This window comes from Giraffa tippelskirchi, chromosome 8 (assembly GCF_054371585.1).
Source record: "Giraffa tippelskirchi isolate mGirTip1 chromosome 8, T2T-mGirTip1v1.2.pri, whole genome shotgun sequence".
NCBI lineage: Eukaryota > Metazoa > Chordata > Mammalia > Artiodactyla > Giraffidae > Giraffa > Giraffa tippelskirchi.
Window position 1 is genome coordinate 81,732,540 of NC_137282.1, and position 25,671 is coordinate 81,758,210.

Consider the following 25,671-nt stretch of genomic DNA (forward strand, 5'->3'; position numbering starts at 1 on the left):
TTCACTAACCTTAATTTTTGGTAATAATGGTTACAAATCTTAAGCTGTCAATACTCTTGCGTTATGATGTTGCACTGAAAAGGATCAACATTACTTATGCAGTATTCTTGTCAAAAATGCTTAGTCTGAATTTTATCATGCAGAGAAAAAAAAATCATACAAATCTAAAATAAGGAATATTCTGCCAATATTCTGCAATCGGCTTAGACCATTCAAAAATGTAAAAATCGTAAGTGACAAAACAGGGATGGGACTAAAAACTATTCTTAATTCAATCTAAAGGGCTATGATAGCCAAATAAACAAGATTTATTCAAAAAATAAGTAATATTTTTGTGTTCTCCTTAACCGGATCCTGGATCAAAACAAGCAAATAAATAAATCGGCTTTATGAAACATTAAGACAATCAGTAGGGAAATTTTAATATGAACAGTCTATAAGATCAAAGTTTTATATCAACTGCAAATATATGCCTATATATCATTCTCTTAAACTAAAGCATCTATATAACAGATGAAAGGCTCAGGGAAATACTGCAGTAAAGAAATCTGAGTAACTTTGTTTAATGTAGGGCTTCACAAACATTTTTGGTAATGAAACTTTCTTTCTTATCATGTATTAATGTATGCAAAGGTGTGGAAATATTTCATTTAATAATTCATTTTTCTTACTTATATAGTATTAATTATTCTTCACAAATCTTAGGTGGTAGAAATTTAATAAATAGCTTAAAATTACTAAAATATTAAATTTCAAACTCAATATGACAAGTTTAAAAGTACCTGGATGATAAACTCTCCCCAATGAAGACTTCATTTAGTGCTCTTACTGGCAAAAGTTGGGGTCCAGAAGCCTCGAACCCTGCAGAGAATGAAAGAAAAATCCAAGAGAGTGCCTTAAAACTTCAGAAATATTTTCATATAAATTTTATAAAATATTAAAATATTTGTCTTATTAGCATCTATTGCTTAACATTAACATATGAATTAAATCTTAAAGTATTCATAATATAGAACCACAAAGTCATCTAAACATTATAGCTGCAATGAGTAAATAAATCTTTAGTTCTTCTTGAAACAATTTTTCAAGAGTGACGAAATATATTGATATTTATTCACAGCGTAAGATTTAAGTTGTCACACTTGGCTAAGTTTTGCTTCAACCACAACCTGCTTCAGAAGTAGAGATGATCAAGTACTTCCAAGGGAGAGCCATTCTGGATTCAAGCAGCATATTACATGGATGGCTCATGTAGGAAGCCAAACCAGTTATGTTAAAAGTCAGAATATTTTTCAAACAGAAAACAGAGTGTTTTTTTCAGCAACGGCAGCACTGGAGAAACAGTGCCACATCTCTGTTTATGACTCCTAAAAAAACGTCATCTTTATTTTACTCTTTAAGGTTCTGTTCACAGCTTATGTAACCTTCCTTGATGATTACTTCAACAGTACTTCATCACGCAAAATCCTCCAAAGATATCCCACTGCTTTCTGGATCAAAGTGTGATTTTCACCTTCAAATGGTCTCTCTTACTTTTTATCTTTAACCAGTCCCCAGTTTGAGACGCCAGCCCCTTCTTATCAACGTCACCAATAGCAGGTTCACTGCACCCAAGTGCCTCCTGCTGGGTGAGCACTATGGAACAAGATACCTTTTCTGTCTTCTCCACCTTTTCTTAGTCAAAGCTAACTTCAACTGTGGCAGCAGCTAGCCTCTAAGATGGTCCCCCATGATTCCTGCCTCCTGGTATGCACATTCTTTATAACTCTCCCTTTCACATCACACCAGAATTAGTCTATGTGACCAACATAAGGCAGAAATGATGGTATGTCACTTCTGAGATTTGGTTTAAAAAAGACACCCTGGCTTCTACCTTGGTCACTCTGTCTCCCAGATCACTTGTTCTAAGGGAAAATATTTCATAAGCAGTCCAATGGAGAAGCCAACATAGTGAGGACCTGAAGCCACCTGCTAACAGCCACGTGATGTGTTGTGGTGCAGATCTTCCAGTCCAGTTACGTGTCCCGGCCAACAGCTTGACTGTTACCTCTTCAGAGTCCCTAAACCTGAACTAACAAGCTAAGCCTCTCTTGGATTCTTGACTTTCATAATCTCTGTGAAATCACAAGTATTTTGTATTAAGATGGTAAACTCTGGGGTAATTTGCTATGTTTTAAGATTCTCTGTTCCAGGTTAATGTGTATAGATATGTTTTACCAACATAAAAAGTTAAAATTTATAGTTTAAATTATTTTTCTTTACATAGTGTAATTACTAATGGAATGTTTTATATCTCCTCACAGATTTTCTGCAAATGTTCACTAACAGTAAGTACTCACTAAATATTGCTTTGTACTCAGTTGCCAAGTCATGTCTGAGGCAAGAATACTGGAATGGGTTGCCATTTCCTTCTTCAGGGGATCCTCCCAATCCAGGGATCGAACCTCTGTCTCCTGCACCGGGAGGCATGTTCTTTACTACTGAGCCACCAAGGAAGCCGTCACTATACATTAGTAACTGATAAATATGAAATCTCATCAAACTGCAACCATGTGTTTTTCTTTTGTATGGTCTTAACTTTTTATCTATATTCCTGTTTCTCCTCATCCTAATTTTCCTTTCTGTATAGCACTTTTACTATGTGTGCTTGCTGAATTTCACCTGAAATCTTTTATCAAAGGAAGAAGAGAATACATAAAATTGCTTCAAGTCTCATTAGTCATCTTAATTCTGCTTATATTTTTTTCATGCTAATTGACTACCAAACATTATTTAATCATGAAACTGTTCATTTACACCTTGCTTCAACAAAACACAAAAAGATGGACTCAACAGCAACTGACAATTTTCTATCCAAGAGAATCCATTACAAAATTAATCATTAATTTTTATTTTTAAGTATAGAATTGTGATACTAGTGACCAAGACCACAATCCTGTGCAATTCTCTCACACTGTCAGACTATTAGACGACGTTTCTGGATCAACCTACCTTGGGTATACCCATGGAACTAGTAATAGCCAATGGAATATGAGAAAAAGTAGTGAAAAGGCCTGGCTCCTAAAACTTCCCTAAGAATCCCCCATGCTCTCACTGTCACAAGCTACAAAGGACCAAACAGAAGATCAAAGGCCTTAGAAGATGGTAGGAGCCACTGTTAGGAAGTTGCCTGAACACCCCTTGGATAGTGAGCTGAACTATAAACAAAACTTCAGTATGTTAAGCCACTGAGATTCTGGGATTGTTTATCAAATCAATTCACTTATCCAAATTAATACAACTAGGCTTGCAAATAAGAAAGTCACAAGTTTATGTGATTACAAGTTTTCTTCAACAAATAAATAAACTCTACCTTCCCTTGACTTAGCATGCACGCACATCATTATGTCATTCTTGGGTTTTCCTGGTGGCACATAAAGAATCTGCCTGAAATGCAGGAGACCAGGGTTCAATCCCTAGGTCAGGAAGATCCTCTGGAGGAAGGTATGGCAACCCACTCCAGTATTCTTGCCTAGAGAATTCCACAGACAGAGAAGCCTGTTGAGCCACACTCCGTGGGGTCCCAAATAGTCAGACACAACTGAAGCAACTTAGCATGCATGCACCTTCCCTTGATGGTATAATGGTAATAAAAATGAACTCTTCTTCATTAATTTGTATACAACCCAGGTGGCTCAGATGGTAAAGAATATGCCTGCAATGCAAGGGAGCCTGGTTCGATCCCTGGATCAGGAAGAGGCACTGGAGAAGGAAATGGCAACCCACTCCAGTATTCTTGCCTGGAAAATTCCATAGACAGAGGAGCATGGTGGGCTACAGTCCATGCGGTCGCAGCGTCAGACATGACTGAGCAACTGAGCACACCACATACATAATCTAGTTAAGGACAGATAACACTAAATAGAACATTTTATTTGATTAAAGTTAAATCATCCTTCTTGCAAAAAAACTAGGATTTTTTTCTCCTTAATCCTGTGTTCCAAATTAAAAAGCTAAATCAGGGATCAAACATGGTGGCATATTTATAATCTCAAACCTACTTCTATATTCAAAAATCCCAAATGGCAGTTTCTCAGGAAATGTTCCCTGCCAACCTGAAGAGAATTTAAATAGGAAACATGAGATTTATCTTGAAATCCTCCTAAATTTTTGTCAGGAAATAAAGCTCTTTATCAAGAAAAAAAACCCTCTAACAAAAAAGTTCTCTAGAATAGTGCCAACATTGTAAATGTTATATAATTGCTAATAACAATAATATTAATAATTAATATAACAATTTCCAGTGTTATTATTGAGAAATCTGAAACTACTCTGATTCCAGATTCTTCATGTATAAAATAACCTGTTCCAACCACAATCACCGCCACCATCACCACTTCCTTTCTGGAAGCTTGCAAGAGGTTTGCTTTATCCCTAGTATACTAACATACCTCAGTGTGGGACCTTTTATCATTGATTATATCAAGTATTTTGTGTATTCTTTCATTCAGAGACTGGTGCCTAAGTTTTGAGAAATTTTTTTTTAATTCTTTTTATTTTGAGTATTTCCTGTGCTTTTACTAGAACTACCACTAACCAGATATAAATATCTTGAATATTACTAAGTTTATATGTAATTTGTTTCTATCTATATTTAATTTATAAGCTAAAACCAGTGAATCTGGGCAATGAATCTACATCTTTCCTATATACTGTTGGTGAAAACAACCAAATCCTGAACATCTTTTGGTGACAGCAATAACTTGTTTTGGTGAAGTATAAAGTAAAATTTCCAGTTAAGATTTTAAAATTTTTTTAAAAAAATTAAAATCTTAATAGTTACTGCAGTCTTTCAAAAACAATAATAGGAAATCATCTGCTTATGAATGACTTGAAAGATTTCTAAATTTTTTAAAAACTAGTTATTTACAAATTTTCTAAAATCAAATGACTTTTTCAGAGGAAGAAAAACCATCTTTAAAACATGTCATTAACTCACAGTTAAGAAACATCTAACTTATAAAGCTATAAATCACCAGGAAAAACTCTGAAAAAAATAAATATAAGTAAACATCAAATACCACAACCAGACAGAAACAAACCCAGAAAACAGTTATGTAAAGATAGCTTTTCCTGATAAAGTTTAGTCAAGAAATGAAATGCAAGAGGAAATAATATCTTTCTATACATTCCACAGATATTTAGGATATCTCTTCGAATCTTCTTGCATCATGAAAATCTTACAGTTATGGGACAAAGTGGGAAAATACTGCTAAATATAATCCTCAAATTAGCTCAAAACTGAGAATTCATCTTAACACAACAAAAAAGCTGTGTATCATTTTATGCTAATATTCCCTTAGCATCTTACGCAAATATTTGAAATACAAATCTTAAAGCTGAGATGCAAAAATTTCCTAACAAAAAGATTTTTAAATCAATAACTAGACCCATGGTAAGTATATGTAAACGCAAATATATAAATGTATAATTATTATGAAGTCTTCCACAGATTAGTTCATTTTCTTTCGACCACTTTCTTTTTCCTTTTTGACATTTCAAAGATTAAGACCAAGACTCTTTCCTTAAATATCAAGTACCCTCTCGGACATTTTATAGTCCTTCCCTTATCAATAAGTTTTCAAACTCACCCTAGAAAAAAATTGTTATGGAAATATGCTATATTTCTTATTTCAGAATCTAATCATAAAAATCTTACAACTCAAGTAGTTCATTGTACCTCCTTAAATGTAGTCAGTGGCACTGAAATCCCCAAATAAGTTAATTGTAAATGATTACTTCTAGAAATTAGAGATCAAAGGAACTGTAAATCACATATTGCCCCAAAGACACTTAATTCCCAATCCACCTACTTTCATCATGAATTCTTTCAATGTTGAAGGCTCTACTATGCTGATTCAAACTCAGCTGCTGTTCATGGAGGTCCACAGGAATGGGGTTGATGCCAGTCCCTTCAAGATATAACCTAATTCGCTGCCTCCACAACCACCTCAGAGTGAAGAAAAAGCAAGTTACATTAAAATAAAATAAGTTAAACAAAGGATTAGACATTATAATTTCTCCAAATTAAAAACATTCATATAAAAAAACTAGTTATCCCATGAACTAATTACACCAGAAATACCTAAACCCACCACAGATTTCTGCTCAAAAACAGATTTAGATGGCAATACCTACTGTATCTATAAGACTTCTCAAATAACATGAATTAAAGTCAAATTATTTATCAAGTATCCATTAAATCCCATATACAGAGCTAATGTAGTTGTGTTTTACTTATCAAAAAGTATAATATATATAAAAAAGAAAACATTCTGAAATTAAAACACCATTATGTTAAGGTAGTCAGATTACATAAAAATCCCTTCCCTAAATTCTGTAATAATGTTTTTCTGTTTTTTTACAATAAGAGTTCAACAACAAATACTGTAACACTTAAGATTACATCTGATGCATGGAACAATTTTATGGACTCTGAGGGAGAAGGTGAGGGTGGGACGTTCTGGGAGAATAGCATTGAAACATGTGTATTATCATATGTGAAACAGAACACCATTCCATGTTCGATGCATGAGACAAGGGCTCAGGGCCGGGGCAATGGGATGATCCAGAAGGATGGGATGGGGAGGGAGGTGGGTGGGGGGTCCAGGAAGGGGAACACATGTAAACCCATGGCTGATTCATGTCAATGTATGGCAAAAACTATTACAATATTGTAAAGTAATTAGCCCCCAACTAAAATAAATAAATTTATAAAAAAAAAAAAAAAGATTACATCTGAAATTTCAATGACTTTTTAGTGGGAAAAAAAGGAACCAAGTTTAATTAATTTTAAAATCAAAAACTGACATATCTAAAAGCCAATGGGACAGATTCTACTAGATAAGTATACAAAAATATACTCCTACTTGGGAGTATATTAGTCATCTGTGAAGGTGCTAAACTTCTGAGATGAGCAGAAACTGGAATCACTACTAAAAAAAAAATTTCAGAAGTCAAGAAGATTTAATACAATTTCACAAACACCTAGAGAAAAGCTTTTCTCAAACTATAAAATCTAGGCTAAGTCAGTGAAAAAAAGTAGTCCAACTTAGCTCTCTTTAATTAATTGGTCTGCCTCATTTTAACTCTTCCCTCTACCCTTCTCTCTTCAGGCAGTCTGACTACTGAACAAATTAAATGAAAGGAATATAAAAAAAAAACATCACCACTGGTTAGGAAATACTCAACATAGTAAAAAGAGAGATACCAGGAATCTCAGCATAGTTAGAATAAATCCAACCCTCAGACACTCTGGATGGGAGAAGATGAAGGTGAAAAATACAAAATCTCAGAGAACTTGAACATTTAGTTTTCACCAACAGTCTTAATCATCTTTTTACCAAACTGCTAAAAACATGTAAGGTTAAAGTAGAGACATGGCCTCTATCTCACTGAAGGAGAAAAACCTCTACTTACATTACAGGCCAAGTGGCATTTGGCAAGGTTTCTCCATATAGTTCCAATAGGGCTGGGAGAAGCCAAGTTAGATGTGACTCAACTAACGTATTATTTTTTATGTATTATTTGAATTCTTTTTTATGGCTACAACTATAGACTAATCCAAATATTATCTAATTTGTTCTGTTTAACAGCATTTTTAATGGCACACATTAATAAAATAATTATATAATAATAAGATTATCTTACAAGATTATTATAGAGCAATAATAAGAAATTCCTACCTGAACTCACCACGATAGAACTTCTGTAAAGCTTCTGGGAAGGAATGTGTATATCGAACAGGAAGACATAAATGACCCTCAGACCTTTATTTTAAAGGGATTTGGGTGGTATAAAGGGAAGAAGAAAAATAAAAGTACTCAATTCAAAAGGTATCATTAAACTACAAAAATCAGACGTGAATTTTTTTGAATTTCTACTCTATAATTCATTTTTGCCACATATTATACATATTTTCAACAAAAACCAAAAAAAAAGACCAAACAGAAATAGCAGTTTACATCCAGGTTTAATGCCATAATACAACTTAAGTTTCCACATTACAGTAAAACTAACAGCAAATTTGCCACTGATTGATATCCCTGCAAAATTATCTAATGGTGTAGTGATGTTTGCATCTTAACATCAGTATTATTTAACTACTAACTTTGGGCAAGTCACTTTAGCATCAGCTTCTTCATCTCAAAGGGGCCATAAAACCACCAATCTCAAAAGGTTATTCTGAGGAATCAAACTATTTATGTGAAAGTTTTTTGAACCATAAACCCCTTGTAAATATCTTTTAAGATAATGTCTTACTAAAAGAGAAATCATAGCTTAATCTAATCTAACTTCAAGGAGTTAACAGCTCTCATGAAAGACAGAATTTTTTTTTTTAAAAATTGCAAATTACAAACTGTTAACTGCCTACAGGTTAATACAGGAAGATGAGAGGCTATGGCACCTAACATGAGGAAAGGTGTCCAGAAAGTTCAATCATCCTCATTTATGTGATGCTTCAATCTTGAACGAAAGGCTGACAGTAGGCCTGGCAAAACAAACCCTTAATAATAACTGTAAATTAACATAAATGTGAAGAGCCACGTAAAAGGCTTTTACAAAGCTGTAACTAGTCAATTTATCTGACATAAATTTATCTAAGAAACTTAGGCAGGGACTAGATTTTTTAAATTTTTATATTTACTACAGTACTCTTATACAGGTGCTAAGATTATAAAAGTTGAAAGTGAAAGTGTAAGTTGCTCAGTCCTGTCCGACTCTTTGCGACCCCATGGACTTCTCCAGGCCAGAACACTGGAGTGGGTAGCCTTTTCCTTCTCCAGGGGATCTTCTCAACCCAGGGACTAAACCCAGGTCTCCCGCATTGCAGGCAGATTCTTACTAGCTGAGTCACAAAGGGAGCTCCTTATATAAAAGTTATCAACAATCATTTATTTGATAGAATACCTACTGAGGTCAACTGCAGGTCTAAAACACTCAAGAGAGAAAAGTCTAGGCCTGGCCTGGAGGATTCAATTTCAATGTGGCTCACTCACTAGTGCTAACTGCTGGCAAGGTCCTCAAGTCTCTCTCCATGTGAGCCTCCCCACAGGGCGGCCTTGGTATCCGCACATAGTGGTGGCTGACTTGCTCAAGAATGAGCAACCCAAGAGACCAACACAGAAGCTACAGTACTGTTTATGACCTGGCCTTGGAATGCACACACTTTGTACCATATTTTGTTGATCCCATGGGCCAGCCCTGCTTGAAATGGGAAGGGAACCACATAAAGGGGTAAATAATAAGAGGCTACCTTAAAGGTCGGCTAGCACATGCTCTCTATCCCATTTTGATTATTAAGCATTTAAATGTCATAATTATATACAGGGGTCAGCAGAGTGAGTACAGAATACTAAAGAGAAAACTGATATTGTCTATTTAACTTAGTTGAGTCCACCAATGAGCCATCTTAGAGAAGCAGATCCTCCAGCCCAAGTCAAAGCTTTGGATGCCTGCAGCCCCAGTTGACATCTGCCTATAACCTCATTAGAGATCCCAAGTTAAAACCATCCAGCCAAACTCTTCCTGGATTCCTGACACACAGAAACCATGGGAGATAATAAATTATTATTACTGTTGTTTTAAGCCTCTAGTTTGCAGATGATTTGTTACGCTGCATTTGATAACTACTGCAGAGAAGAAGAAACTTAATTGAACATTAACTTCTGGGCTTATTTAAGGATTGTGAGACACCTCACACTTATAAGAAATGTAAGTCTTGCAACCTGAATTACGGAACAAGCTAGAGGCCTTGTACATTTCTGCCTGGGGGCAAAAAGAAAAACCAAAAGACTTTTAGAATACATTATTCCAGGTAGAAATTAGAGAAACAACACCTTCTGTTTACCAGTTTCAAAATCTGCACAAGCTAATGAATATTAAGCTGGTTTTTAAAGGAGAATATATTTCAACAAACTGTATAAAATATGATCACTAAACAATCTCTTATTTTAATGATACAAAAATATATCATTACAAAGTTTTTCTAAAATACGTATGTACAATCACTAAAGGCAATTAAAAAAAAATTACTGAGGCAATAATCTCAGTTACTTGTGCTCAGGAAATATTTGCTCAGCTAGGTCAGGGTCCTAGCCCTGCTCCCTAAAATCATTTAACTAATCATTCATTTTTCAAGTGTTTATTGCCTACTGACTATGTATAATAACAGTATCCTAGTGGTAGAGAAATTTAGTCCTATACTCAAGGAATTTGTAGTCTGATGGAAGAGACAAACAATTAAGCAGAAAATAATAAGGAGAGAAGTGCTCTCTGTAGAAGGAAATCATCGTCAGAGCCCACGACAGGAAGCAGTCTTGAATTAAAAAGAACTACACAATTGAGTCAGTGGTCTAAGGGCGCTCCAGGCCAAAGCACAAGTAAAGGCATGAAAAGGACCTCTGGGGAACTCTTTCAGTTACTCTTTCCAGCCCTGCTATCTTGCTATCAACAAAGCTCATCACCAGAGCAAAAGCTCCCACAAGTGCGCCTCCAATGAATATGTTAGGATGCTCATCCATTACACTGTGCTTAAGAACAGCTTCAGGTTGGGCTGGGGGTGGGGGGGAGTACTGAGTGAAGTGTATAAACTTCCATTTATGAGATAAGAAAGTACTGGAGAAGCAATGTACCACATGCTAGCTAAAGTTAACACCGGTGTATGGTATATTTGAAAGTTATTAAAGAGAGCAGATCTTAAGAGTTCTCATAAGGAAAAAAAGTTTCCTGTCTTTTATTTTTTTTTTTAGCTATATCAGATAACAGATGTTAACAACTTATTGTGGTAATGATTTCACAACACATGTTACATCAAGTCATTATGTTGTATACCCTAAACTTATACAGTGCTGTATGTCCATTATATCTCAATAAAACTGGGCAAAAATACAATTAAAAAACCACCAAGAATAGACTTCAGGAAGGATCCTAGAGTGTTCCTAGAGAGGCATCAGTCCTTTTTTTAAGCTGAAGAATGTGTAGTGCCTGTGGGTAAATGAAGATAGATGAAACTAGAAAAGCGGATAAGCAACAGGTGGTGAAACATCATATACATTATGCTAAGGAATTTGCAAGGAATCCTGAAGGTCAAAAGGAAACCCTGAAAGATTTTAACTAAGGAGTGGATACAAACAAATTTGCACTTTAGAAAAAATACTAAGGCAAAGTATGAAGGATGAGTAGGAAAGGGCAAGAATGGAGATTATTGCAGTAGTTTAACTCACACACTACAAAGGCCTGAGCTATGTTTAGTAACAGTGAGGAGGGCAAGAGATGGACTCAAAGGTAGGATCCCTAAAACTTCACAGTAAATACCCGACCAATATGATGAAGGGAGTGAGGGGAGAGGGTGAGGATGAGTCGCCACAGCTTTAGCACCCATTACAATTCCATTCATCAAGTATGGCAGTCGAGAAAGGAGACAGGTCCATTTGTAGATACATTACTTTTAACTGCCACCAGATACATTCAAGTGGAAGCCAGTATGGCTACAATAGCATTAAGAGAAAATAATAGGACATAAGGATACAGAATAATCAGAGGCCAGATAATGTAGAGTCTTGAATGTCACAGTGAAGGTGATCAACCATCCCCCTTTGCCCGAAATGGAAAATTTTCCCAGGACAAAGGACTTTCGGTGCTAAAACTGAGAAAATCCCAAGCAAACTAGGATGAGAAGGAACTGGTATTCCTAGTCATTGTAAAATTTAGATTTTATTCCGAGTTAGATGGAGAGCCACAGTAAGACTTTGAGCAGAGAAGTCTACCTAATATTACCAAACTTTTATAAAACAGTCACTGTGGCTGCAGTGCACAGAAGAGATTAAAATAAGCTAAGAGTAGAAGCAAGATTAGTGTTGGATATAAAGATTCTAGAGTCACCAGCATCTTAGTTAAAACGACAGATGTGAATCAGTTATTCTGGAGACAGTACAGAAAAGGAATAGAAAAGACTTATCTCTGATTGAGCAGAAAGATAATGGTAGAAAATATTTTACGAAATTTGTCAGGAAGTGAATGAAGAGAGAATTAAGAAAAAAACAGAGGGGACCAACACACTGAAAGTCAAAGGGCAGATTTATTAGAATTGAGGAAATAGGTCTGCTATTAAGGAAGGAGGCTATGGTCAGAGTGATTTAAGAGATGGGGCAATTCTAGATGACTGCAAAGTCCAGATGTGATCATGGCTGTGAGTGGCTGGAACAGAATAAGGTTAAATGTCAGAGAAACTGAGGAAAGGGAAAAAAGTGCTAATAGGGTTTGATTTATTTACTAAGTCAATGAAGTCACCCAAGAAATCAGTGGAGGTATACTTAGGAATGTAAATGAGAGCCTAAGGAAGAGTAGAAGATGGAACATCATTAACTAACTCATTCATCACCAGCAACACCAAAGGTCACCAGTACTCACCTCAGTCAAGGGCTCAGGGATATTCAGCTACAGACACTACTCCCAAACTACCTGGGAAATAAGATGTGAGAACCTGTCCATCCTGTATCATAATTTTCTACCACCAGTGCCAGCACAATGCATATGTATTTCTCACACCTAAGCTAAAAAAAGAGAGCTAAGATTTTGAGAATAACTACAAAGAAGAGAAATCTGCTAAAGGTAGAGATCAATTCTACATGCCTAGATTTCATCACCAAAATGGTTCTGGTACATAGTTCTAACATTCATGATAGCCAGGAAGGATGATGTTTCCACTCACACAGCATGCACCATGGCAGACACCCTGTAGTAAGAGGATAAAGAGCTTCCAAACTTTCAGATTTATCATAAATATATACTATGCAAAGCAAAGAATAAATGTTTGTATGTATAACAGGTAAAAAAAATTCTTTTTCCTTACCGTTCTGGGTCAGTGTTTACACCAATAACTGGTTTAAGTCTGTCCAAGACTTTACTTGCTGCCAAAAGCATCGTGCCATCCCCTAAAGGACATAAAGCATTAAACACCAGTTTTGTAACAAGTCTGATTAACAACATTGTGAACATTAGTTCTTTTAGAAATCACACCCCACCCCATCCTGTTGGCTGCCACAGTCTCCTCCACTTCCTTTCTACCCACTATTCCTTTGTATTATCTCTCCAACTCTAATCCAGAATTTCTCAACAGTGGCAAGAGTGACACTTTAGGCCAGGTAATTTTTCTGTTTTGGGGGTTGTCCTGAGCCTGTAGGGTGATGGGCAGTATCCCTGGCCTCTACCTATTAGATGCCAATAGCAGCTCCAAGGTGAGAGCCACTATTCTAACCCTATCACTTCTTTTAACCAATCCTCTCCCTCTCTCATACCATCAGTCCAAATTCACAAATTATTTTAATGAGAATACATCCAAAGTGTCCAACTTTGCATTTTTCTCCCCACCAAAAAAAAAACCCCGTAAAGTTTATAAAGAATGGTCACTAACTTAATAATACAGCTCAGGAAAAAAACAAGTGTAAGTATACTGGGACCAAAGAGGGATGGGATCTAATCTCATTAAACTCTTAAACTCAACTTTTTTTAAAAGACTGGCATAACTAAACCAAAATACAATTATAAACAATCCTTTGAATCATATTTAAAGTTAAACGCGCAACTTAAATATACACAAAGAAATACACATGCACAGAACCTCACAGTAACATCATCCACTAAAAAAGTAAAATGCTGTATAAAGCACATCTTTTAAAACCTGATTCTAAAAATCCAAAAAATTGTCTTACGTTAGGACTCTGAAAGTTTCATTACAGCTAGCTCACAGGATTATCTGGAAATATGACTATTAAAGAGCATTTCCATATTCCAACACCTTTACCTCTGCAAAACTATTACCTCCTGCAGCTATGACAGCATCTGCCCATCGAACAGTTTCCTCATCATATTCTCTCCTCTTTACCAGACGAACCTCAATTCCCTCATTCCTAAGATAAAAAAAGTAAAGGGTAGATAAAATTTCCACTAATATAAAGGAGTATGTTTTTTGAGAGGCAGATTATTACAATAGAGATGTAAAATAAACAAATTTGTTTTACAAACACATTTATGTTTAGCTTTGGGAGGTCAGATTTTCATTTAACCACAACAACCAATCAACTATAACTATAGGAAGCATATGAATAATCTATCCCAAGTCTCTAATGTGCTTTAAAAACATCTTTTAAAGTCCTTGACAAATAGCAATATTAATTAGAATTTCCTTTTATTTTCTCTACTCTTCCTGATGCCAAAATTCATTAATACAAAATGGTCCAAAAGACTAACACTCTGAGACAATTTTTTTAAATAAGAGTGAATAGCTGTTATTTTACATTCAACAAACATTGACTGCCAGATAAAAACAGTGACTACAACCCTTCCTAATCTGCGTGTCCTCACATTGATTCTCTTGCATACACACAAACTTATTCACTGACTCATTTAGCCTTTAATTAACGGAAGTTTCTATAATCATAATTTTTAGACAAAGACCATTATAATGAACACCTATATAATCCACTATTCTGTTTAAAAAATAAAACATTATCCTACTATTGAAGCCTGCTGTGTACCAAATTAACTGTGTAGAAAAGGTACTTCTTGGGCAGGCCAAATAACTGACAATCTGAAATTTTCAGAGAACAATAAAAATTTCCTTAAAAATACTCGAATACCAGGTCCATTAGCCACAATATAATTTTCTTAAAATGATTCTGTAATGGCCATCTCTCCTAAAAATCTAAGTATTATCAGCTAGTAAAAATTTAAAAATTGAAAGTCCTCAATACAGAAGCCCACTTACACCTGATCCCACAGACTTACCGTAAACTATCAAGAATGTGCTCTACATTTTTGGTGTGAATATGATGTCGCTCAAGCAGTCCACTGTAGCTAGAGCCTTTCAGCGCGAGCTATATCAAAATAAAACAAATTTTGCCTTATTACATAATATGTTTTACAGATTGTATTTCTTTAAAAAGCCCTATATAAGACAGACTGAGTTGTTTTGGGGTTTTTTTGAACATGCATTTTAATGGCTATCTGTGAAATCCACAAGTATAAACTTGATTAGAAAGTATGGTTCCAGAAAATCATAATGTGGTTTTAATACCAAATACAGCATTAAGTTTCCTGAATCAGTATATCCTGAACTCTGAATGTAGTCAACAGGATTTCAAAACTGCATATTTTACAGCTCCAGTGTCTTTTTTTTCCCTAAGTGGATTTTTTAGCCTGAATTTGGCTACTGAAGATCAAAGATGAACTATTATTTCAGAAGGCAGTCATCTAAAGGTAATCTAATGACCTCTGTTCTAGTTGGACTTGTAGCTCTCTTGTATTCCAATTTCCGAACTCTATCTGGAATTTACACAATCCAAACAAAGGGCTTGCTGGCTGCTTGAGAGTGGATAACTTCTAGATACAAGGACATACAGTCTTCAATAATTGTTTTTGCTAGTTGTTTAGAATATTTTAGAATGTCACTATCTTACCACTAATATTCTTCTAAAGTGTATGTCTTCTAAATCATCCACAAAGTAAAATGTTGAGAGGGAAGTTTAGAAACATTCATTTAATCATCAAGTAGGAAATATGTTCAGTAGAGTGAATGCTAGAGTCAAAAAGCATGTTATTTTGGGGGAACAACAAAATTACAACTTACAGAGAAACTACTAAAGAAAAACAAACACAACAGAAGACCAGCAGAAAAGATCTACAACTAAAGAAATAAGAGGGAACCACAGCAAGACAGGTAAGAGGTATGAGATGCAGTACAGTCAAGGCGCACACCCCTGGGTGGACAACCCCCAAATGGGGGGACGGAATAATTTACAACTGCAGAGCTGTGTCCCAAGGAGCAAGGGGCCAGATGCTGCACTGGGAAGATGAGTCCCCAAACATCTGGCTGTGAAGGCCAGCGGGACTTACTTTTAGGAGAACCAGGGCTGCGGGAAAAAAAGAGTGCACACAGAACTCCACACACTCCAGGACCCAGCACAGAAGCAGCCATTTGAAAAAAATCCTGGGTCAGACCCATCTGCTGATCTTGGAGAGGTTCCTGAGGAGGCAGGAGGCAACTAGAGCTCACCCTGAGGACATGGGACACTGGTGATGGCCACTGTGGGAAGCTTGTTACACCACGAGGACACTGGTGCTGGCAAACACCATTGTGGAATTCCCTCTCTAGCATATTACTGCTGGGATGTGAACCCACAGGCCTGCCAGCTAAAGACCCCCTCAGCCCATAGGTAACCCCGGACCTAGCCCTGTCCACTGGAGAGCCCGAGACCCAGCCCACACACCAGCATGCTCACAGTAGGCCTGGGATCCCCAGGACCCGGCTCCGCCTATCAGTGGACCTGTAACAGCCTGGGGGCTGGCTTCACTCACCGGGGAGTGGGGAGGCACCAGTTCAAGGCCCCCTGGGCCGTGGCCACCAGTGGGCTGACCCCAACTCCAGGACCTCCAGGGCCCTGCAACCAGAGACTCCAGGACTGCCTCTGCCCACCAGTGGGATAGTGCTAACCTCAGGATTCAGCTCTCCCACCAGAGGGCAGGCACCAGCCTGGGGATCCTGTTGACCCCAGCCCCACCCACCAGTGGGCCAACACCAGTTCTGGGGCAGCTTGTGCTCTCAACCAGCTGCCAGGATCTGGCCCCACCCACCATTAGGCTGACACCAGCTTTGCGACATCCCTGACCCCACAGCCAGTCATGTCAAGAGCCAGCCCTGCCCATCAGCAGGCCAATACTAGATATGGAACCCCTACGTGCAACCACCTATTCCAGAACTCAGCTCCACCCACAAGTGGGCCAGCACCAGGTCAAGGGACCCCAGAGCCACACAGCCAACAGCCTCATGACCCAACCCCACCCCACAGCAGCCAGCACAGCAGGCGGGGCCTGACAACCAACCAGATGCCCCACAGTAGTCAGCTGGCACAGTAGTCAGCTGGCACAGCTGGCACAGGAGGGCCCATGCAGCCCACATAGGGGGCATCTCTAGAGCATGTAAGTCTGGTGACCAGAAAAAAGTGTGTTGCTGACATGCAAAGGACATCTCCTAAAAAAGGCTGCTTCTCCAAGGCTGGAAAACATAACCAGCCTGCCAAATACACAGAAATAAAAACAGCAAACCAGGAATAATGGAACAGGGAGGAATACGTTCCAATAAGTGAACAAGATAAAATCGCAGAAGAATTAACTGAAATGGAGATAGGAAATCTAAACCTGATAAAGAGTTCAAGGTAATGATCAAAGAACTCTGGAGAAGATTAAATGAGAAGAGTGAGAAGTTAAAAAGTTTTTAAAAAAAGAGTTAGAAAATATAAGGGGCTTCCCTGGTGGCTCAGACACTAAAAAATTTGCCTGCAATGCAGGAGACCCAGGTTCAATCCCTGGGTATGGAAGATCCTCTGGAGAACGGAATGGGTACTCGCTCCAGTATTCTTGCCTAGAGAATTCCATGGACAGAGAAGCCTGACAGTCATGGGGTCGCACAGAGTTGGACACAACTGAGCGACTAACACTTTCACTTCAAAAACATAAAGATGGCCAAACAGAGATGAAGAACAATAACTGAAATACACTAGAAGGACTCAACATTACATTAGATGATATAAACGGATGGATCAGTGAGATGAAAGATATAGTAGTGGAAATCTCTGAAGATGAACAGAAAAAGGAAAAAAAAGAATAAAAAGAAATAAGGACAGTTTAAGAGACCTCTGGGACAACAGTTGCAACATAAATGAGTCACAAGTATGAAATGATTATGTGGTGATCATTCTGAAATGTCAGAAACACCAATCACTATGTTCTATAACAAGAACTACCATAGTGTTGTAGGTCAATTATACTTCAAAAACAAACTCACTCATAGAAAAAGAGATAAGATTTGTGGTTACTAGAAGGAACAGAGAGTTGGATGAAAGCAGTCAAAGGTACAAACTCCCAGTTTTAAGATAAATATTAGAGATGTACAACATAATTACAATTAACACTGCAGTATGTTATATATAAAAGCTGTTAAGAGAGTAAATCCTGAGAGGTCTCATCACAAGAAAAAAAAATTTCTATTTCTTTAATTTTATATCTATATGAGATGACAGATGTTTACTAAACTTATTGTGATAATCATTTCATGATGTATAAACGTCAAATCATTATGCTGTACACCTTAAACTTACATGGTGCTATGTAAAAATTACATCTCAAGAGTAGAATTTCTTGTGAATTACTGTAATTCTTTAATAACTCATGCTTGATACATTTATTTAGGGAATACAAGTTCTTCCATTAATTATTTTCATAAACAATGTAGCTGGTTGGCCTACTAAGTTGTATTAACATAGACTGGCTAACTAGGCAACTAAGAGATAAGGCATTTTTAAAAATCACTAATAAAAAGCATCAATTAGAAAGTCTTATATCACTATTCAACTTGCTCTTATATTTAAAAAAATTTTATTTAATACTCAAAGGATAGTAAGAATTTCTAGCTACCTGCTTGGAAAATAACAACACTTCAAAGATTTAAAACTATACTTCAATCAGACAAAAACAGGAACCCAGGAATTCTCTGTAAAACGTCTTAAAATTAAGAAACTAAAGAAATTACTGAAATTTAGAATACATTCTCAATTCTGCAATGCTACATTTAAGGTATCAGTATTAGTGACAAAGTTCTTAATATTTTTTCCTTTTTTTCTCCAAAAGCTTGTTAGTTCTCATCAGCATTAACAAAAAGTTTTTTTAAAGATTATCCACTAGAATGGAAAAACCGGTGTGAACCTAGAAGTTCTACAGCAGACACACTTAACATAAACAACAGAACTTCCCCTATAAAATCTCCCAAAGCCAACAACACTTCTCCCCACATGCTCTGAGGTTAAACAAAATCAACACAACATGAAACGGGGGCAGGGGGAAGGATTCCGAAAGGACAGAAATTAACCACACCTTAAGGTCAGATGTGATAGTCATGCTATTTCCTAAATGGCCCAAACACTTCCATTAAAGCATCGCAGACATCTTTACTTGACCAAAACTGAATTAAAATTTTTAACTTGTTTTACTAGTCAGATGAGTGTTTACTATTTTGTACTCCAGTAAGGGAAGGAAATATGTCTTTTCAAATTTAACATGTAAGAAATGCACAAACTTGTGAGACAATGACAGCTGGTATGTAAACTCACTAGGCATAATTTAAGCACTCTTAGAAGAATACACTTAACCAAATGGTACACCAAGCACCATTCAAAACTGCCTTAAAAGGATTAGCGGCACCTAACTAACAGCTAGAGAAAGTAAACCATTTATCCAAGCCAGACCGGGCCAGCTGCAGGAAACCCTAACTATTTCTTCAGCTATATTTAGTATTTATCTTCAATTATTTCTATTCCATTTACTCTTTATCTCAGGCTCTCGCCTTTATTTTCCTCATTGTTCTATTCCTGCTTCTGCATTCTCCTTAATTCTGTTACCTACTCCCTTATACAATGGGATGTCACCAGGTTCCATCTCTGGCATTCTTATGTTTCCATTTCACTTTCATTATCTCCCCACTCTAGGGACTTGATCTACCCAGTATACATCAGCACCTAAGAAGTTAACTGCTAGCTCAAGCCTGTTTCTTGAGTTACAAGCTCCAATTTTTAAATGTCTACCTTTATAACCACCCAGTAGATCAAGTACTTCTCCCCAAAACCATCTAAATCTTGATTATATATTCCTAATTTGCTTTTCTGAATCCCGTATAGTAGTTAATAATACCTCCGTTTACCTAGTCAACAGAGTAAGTCCCGGGTGTCAGCTTTAATTCTCCCTCCACAATGAATCTCCACAGCCAGCCAGTGGTAAAGTCCAGTAATTATACCCGTGAACTGTTTCTCCAATCTGTCCTTTACATTCATGCTGTCACTGCTTGAGTTCTGGACAACATCAACTCTTATCTGGTCTCTTGTAATAGCTTGCCTCTTGAGTTTCTAAAGGAGTTTCTTCCTTAAAAATACTTCCTACTCCCCTCATCATCTAACCACTCCCATCAGAAGCCTGCTTTCATACTAGTTCCAGAATAGAGACATCTCAGAAAAACTGAGCCATCCCTCCACTCCTGTGGGGAAGAGAGCAGGGCTGGGCAAGGGTTGTGTTCTGCTGTTAAAAGACTGCAAACCACTACGAGCTAAAACCATGGCATCTAACAACTTTATAAGGCCCTCTTGGGCTTCCCTTGCGGCTCAGCTGGTAAAGAATCCGCCTGCAAGGTGGGAGACCTGGGCTCCATCCCTGGGTTGGGAAGATCCCCTGGAGAAGGGAACAGCTACCCACTCCAGTATTCTGGCCTGGAGAATTCCATGGACATGGTCACAAAGAGTTGGACGTGGACTGAGTGACTTTCACTTTCACTTAATGCCCATTTACCTGTTTAGCTTCAATAATACTCCCTCTCTTGAGCAATGATTTTCAAATTGCCCTTAGAATGGCTGCCACATCAATCTAGTGGTCACAATCAGAATTAACAGTCAAGAAAAATAAACTATACTGCATGTAACAAGAGTTAAGTGCTTCATGTTCTCTTCTGCAACAAATGTGAGGACATCATGATAGGAGATTTTTCTGATTGTGAATTAGTCACCAAGTTTGAGGTCTTTTTACTGGCAAAAAGATGACCTTTCCCGCTGCCTTGCTAGTACTGTTCCCTTCCCTTCAAATACTGAAGAATAATTCTTCCTTATTCTTCAATATTTAGGTAGCTTAAAATTAAATGATACAATTTTCACCCTCATCACACTGGCAAAAATGTTAAAGTCTACCAAGTGCTGATGAGAACACTGGACTCAGGGAGTCACTCAATGCTTATGGAAAAATTACTTGTATTTTTATTTGAAGCATTTTTTTAAATAGTGGAAAACCTGAAAACAACCTAATTATTGAAATAATGGAATACTATACAGCAGTTAAAATGAATTAACATATATCAACATAGAATTTATAACCAATAGTGAGTAAGAAAAGCAAATTTCTAAAAAAAGACACATTCTAAAGAATATATTACTGATATAAGTTTTTAAAGACAAAAAAAGGCTAAAACAGTCAACTTATACTTTATTGGTTGAGAAGTTACGTGCATCAATAAATACTTTTCTATACTCAAAGTTTACATCATATAAATAAAAATATAGAAAAAGTGATCACAGTAAAAAAAAAAAATTAAGTTATTTACAATTTCATGGCTGGCTACAGGCTTCCCCAGGTAAGCCTAATATACACGGCAGGTTGAAAACCAGGGCTCTAAAGCATATTGATCAATAATTCTGTTAATGGAATTTCAGCTACTGTGATATTCAATCCTTTTATACCTTTATGAATCTCTTATTTAACTGTAAATACTTATTGGAATATATTGTAAGCCTCTATTTTCCAAGTTGTGGTCCACAGATTTAAAAACATTTTCTGCCTCCGTCCAAAATTTCATGGTCAAATAAAAGCATTGTCTGTTTAGGCTTATGGTTCTCAAACATATTTAACCATGAAGCCTCTTTCAGGGAACTCACAACAGTACTCTCTACCTTAAGTTTTCAGCAACTAACATCTTTCCTAAGACCGACACTGGAAATAAAACTCTGGATGGCAGCCTCAGGGTAAAAAGAACTAAAAAGAAAAAATATATTTTTTAATTCAGAAACATTTCCCTACCTTTATTTAGTGGAGATGGTAAGGCAGAGAGGATGAGGAATAAAATACAGTTCTTGACCTCAACTCCAAAGGAAAAAATAACCAGACCATATGCTAAAGTGGAAAACTCAAAAAGATATGTATTATGAAAATACAGTGAAGAATACCTAACACAACCTTGATGGCCAGAGGAAGGGCCCAGCAAGGTTATCAAGGATGGCTTCCTGTGAGGGGAATGTGTAAGCTTCACCCTACGGCAAGAACAGTAGTCCCCAACCTTTTTGGCATCAAGGACATTTCGCGGAAGACAATTTTTCCACAGATGAGGGCAGGGCATGATGGTTTCAGAATGATTCAAGCACATGACATTTACTGAGTTCCTTGAGCAGGAGGCAGAGACTAGTTAGTAACGAGAGCGATAGGGAGGGCTGCAAATATAGACCAAGCTCCTCCCCTTTGCCTGCTGCTCACCTCCCACTGTGGGGCAGAGTTTCTAACAGACCACTAGCCAGCAGAGGTCCTTGGCCAGGGGTTGGGGGAGGGCGGAGTAGGGTGGTGGGGTTAGGGACCCCTGGGCTAAAGGATGAAGGAGGATTCAAAGCAAAAGGGGCTACAAAGGTAAAGACACTGGTGAACGCAAATCAAACTACCCTGAAATACCATTTTTCACCTACAAGTTAACAAAACCCCCAAAATGTGCTAAGCTGTTTATGAAAAAGTAAGTACCTTCATATATTGCTGGTGAAGGTATACACTGGTACAGCCTCTAAGGGAAGCAATTTGGCAATATATCAAAATTTCAAATGTATCTCACTTAGCAATTTCACTTTTAAGTATTTAGAGTTTGATTCATTAACACAAATTATTTGTGTTATTCAATAACACAAATTATTATTATTCATTACATAGTATACTTTAAAAAACTAAGGCATTTGCATACAATAAGTACTATGTACATACTAAAAGGAAGAAGGGGCAGAATAACTTAAATAATATGTTAGCATTGAGTAAAGGGGGATGGGATAAAGAAAAAGAACATTTCACTCTGTGGGTTTGTATGTATAGATTATTTCTGGAAGGAAACACAAGAAATTAACATTGGTTACTTTCAGGGACAAAAACTGAGTGTCCATTGACAAGAATAAGAGGGCTTTCACTGTATACTCTTCTGTATCTTTTACATTTTGAACCATTTCAATGTGCTACTGATAAAGAAATTAATTAAATAGGCACAACATCTAATGGAAATTAAAGCAGATTGAAATCAATGGAAAATGAAGTTCTAGACAAGAAATGATTAGAAATGAAGCTCAAGAGGTGGACCCAAGTCAGTTCCTAAAGACCTTGTTTTTAGCACACAAAGGATAATAAAGGTTCACCTACAATAACATTTCTCAAAGTATGATCTGGGGACCAACTGCAAACCTAGAGAGCTTGTTAAAAATGTGAATCCATTAAGCATCAGCGGTCTTAAGGGTATGGTTCCGAGCCCAGAGTCTGGGAGTTCTCCACAAACTGAATCTTCACATTTGAGGGGAAGAAAGATAAGGTTCAGGTACCTGCATTCTAACAAATTCCCTGGGTGACTCTATAGGTTACAGGGAGTTTTGAGGCGTTCTAAGCAGAGGAGTAAAGTGGCCAGATGTTCACTTTGGATAGATTACTCAGGTTCCTGTGTCTGGAAGATGTGAAAGGAGTGAGGTTCCGTTGGAAGGCTCTGGCAGGACTCCAGATCATGTTCGTTCATTTGATAAATACTCATGGTGCATACACCACACTCACTGCACATGTGGCAGAAATGTTATCTGCCCAAGAACTACAAGTTACACCACTGTTTTCAGAGAAAGGAGAATAAAATCCAAGGTGCTGCATCTCCCAAATCTGCTAAGAAGGCAGTAACTAGGAAGAACTTAAGCCAGTGACAGAGGGACTACTAAATGAAATAATGCTATCCCATTAGGACACTAATTTAAAAAGAAATTAAAAATGGAAACCATTAAAAGGAGTTGATTCTGGGGTTGTATGACTTGGGGTGGAGCCAGAGAAAGGTGGAAATGGTTCATTTGTTATTTGGCATATATTAAAATACTCTGAAATAAAACATTCTCTTTGGCCAATAAGTGTGTTTATGATCGCATAATCCTTTCCAATCAGTTTTGATTCATCCAAAGGTTTAGTTTGTGAGTGGCATCAACCCTGTTAATCCACATCCACTGACAGCTACGTCACTTATGAGGCAAGTGTAATAAAACAGTTTAACTAGTCCTTGCAAAGTTTTGAGCCAGTAAAGGTAAAATCAGTGACTAAAAATTTATTCACAAGAAAAGTCACTGATCAGTTAGGGGGAAAGGAAATGCAAGAATTGAAAATAAACCAAAGTAAAACCAATATGAATGAGCAATTAAAAGTCAAACTTTGACCCAGTCTGTTTATGCTTTATCAACTAAGAAATATTTCCTTTAATTGTTTATGTTTCTACAAGGTTAGAGAACCATGAAGCTTCAGGGTATGAAATTATACTTGCACTCTATCCCTCATCTTCCATTTTCATTTTAACAAGTACCCTAATAGAGATCTATTTTGCCACAGAACAATCACCACCACCACCACCAGAGAGAACCATCTGCTATAAAACTTCAGGTTACCAAGACACCATAGACACAGCTAGCCACGGTGCCAGAACACTCAAGGAAGCACTTGGTGACTTTCTTTTATACCCAATTCACATGATTCATACCCCTCAGTCTCTTTTACCCCAGCAAAATAGCCAACAATATTAACCATATCATTCCTATCACAGAATCCCATTTTAGAACAATTTCACACAGTCCAGTATTGTTTGGCCTGTCCCTGAACTCTGGTATGGGCTCCACCTAATACTGTTCCATTCCAAATTTGTTGTTGTTTAGTTGCTAAGTCCTGTCCCAATTCTTTGCGACCCCATCGACTGTAGCCTGCCAGGCTCCTCTGTCCATGAGATTTCCCAGGCAAGGATACTTGGGCAGGTTGACATTTCCTTCTCCAGGGCATCCTCTCGACCCAGGGTTCAAATCCATGTCTCTTACATGGCAGGAGGATTCTTTACCACTCAGTCACCTGGGAAGCCTTCATTGTGAATACTAGCCTTAATATAAATACCTCAAATCAGTTACAGACAAATCCAATAAAACTTAGTTGAAATGACAGCAACAGCAGCTATTTCAAAACTCTGTTCCACAGTCCAGAAGTGTTACTTCAAAAGTTTTCTAATTCCAAACAGCATACTCAAGTAATAGGCAAATATTTACCCATTACAGATTTCTCTTCAGATACTCAGAGTGGGTGTACCAGGTAGTTCGATTTTGAAAGACTTGATTTGCTTTACATTTAAAAAGTTTTGATTAGTGGTAATCTAGTTCAGAGGCCCAAGAATTAATCTAATTCAGATGCCACTCATATTGTGAGGCCTTATACAAGTTACTCAGAGTTTTAAAATATCAGAAAGGGCCTTGGAGGCTCTCTAGTCCAATCCTAGTATTTCACACAGTGAACTAGGTAGAGGCACCCTGAAAACTGACAGCACCACACCAAAAGCACCATTGTCACCAAGGAGCCCCAGAGAAGTTAAAAAGAAGCAGAGGAATTTGACCACACAGGACCTGGGCCTGGCTCCAAGCTCCTGACCCCCAATCCCACACTCTGATCATGCCAACTAAGTATATTGTTTTTAACTATTGTGGGAGGCTTCCATAAAATTGTTATGAAGAACATATTTATGTGTATACAGCTCTTGACAGCTTCTAAAAAGTATAACAGATCTGCAGAATTAGGAGCAGGACCCAAAAGGACCCACCTCTTTCCCAAATCAGTAACACTTGCTGCTCAGCTTTTTATTCCCCGCCTCACCCTCAGCTTCACTCCTTTAACACAAACTCAACTACTCCAACCTCCTGCTCAAACTGTTTGATTTACTCTTTAAATGATGCAAATGTTTTCTATCAACTGCTACCT

General features: G+C 37.3%; 1 protein-coding gene across 4 annotated transcripts in view; it reads right to left on the reverse strand.

The window, feature by feature from the left end:
* NADK2 (NAD kinase 2, mitochondrial) overlaps nucleotides 1–25,671 on the reverse strand; it is a 45,422-nt gene that overhangs the window by 16,950 nt on the left and 2,801 nt on the right. For all 4 annotated transcript variants that reach the window (XM_081520908.1, XM_081520907.1, XM_081520905.1 and 1 more), the window contains 6 exons: nucleotides 14,827–14,915; nucleotides 13,861–13,949; nucleotides 12,893–12,974; nucleotides 7,725–7,808; nucleotides 5,853–5,989; nucleotides 783–861 (listed from right to left, as the gene is read on the reverse strand). In XM_081520908.1, the coding sequence (XP_081377034.1) occupies nucleotides 783–861; nucleotides 5,853–5,989; nucleotides 7,725–7,808; nucleotides 12,893–12,963 (371 nt within the window). In that variant the 5' untranslated portion in view covers nucleotides 12,964–12,974; nucleotides 13,861–13,949; nucleotides 14,827–14,915. The remainder of the gene's footprint in view (nucleotides 1–782; nucleotides 862–5,852; nucleotides 5,990–7,724; nucleotides 7,809–12,892; nucleotides 12,975–13,860; nucleotides 13,950–14,826; nucleotides 14,916–25,671) is intronic.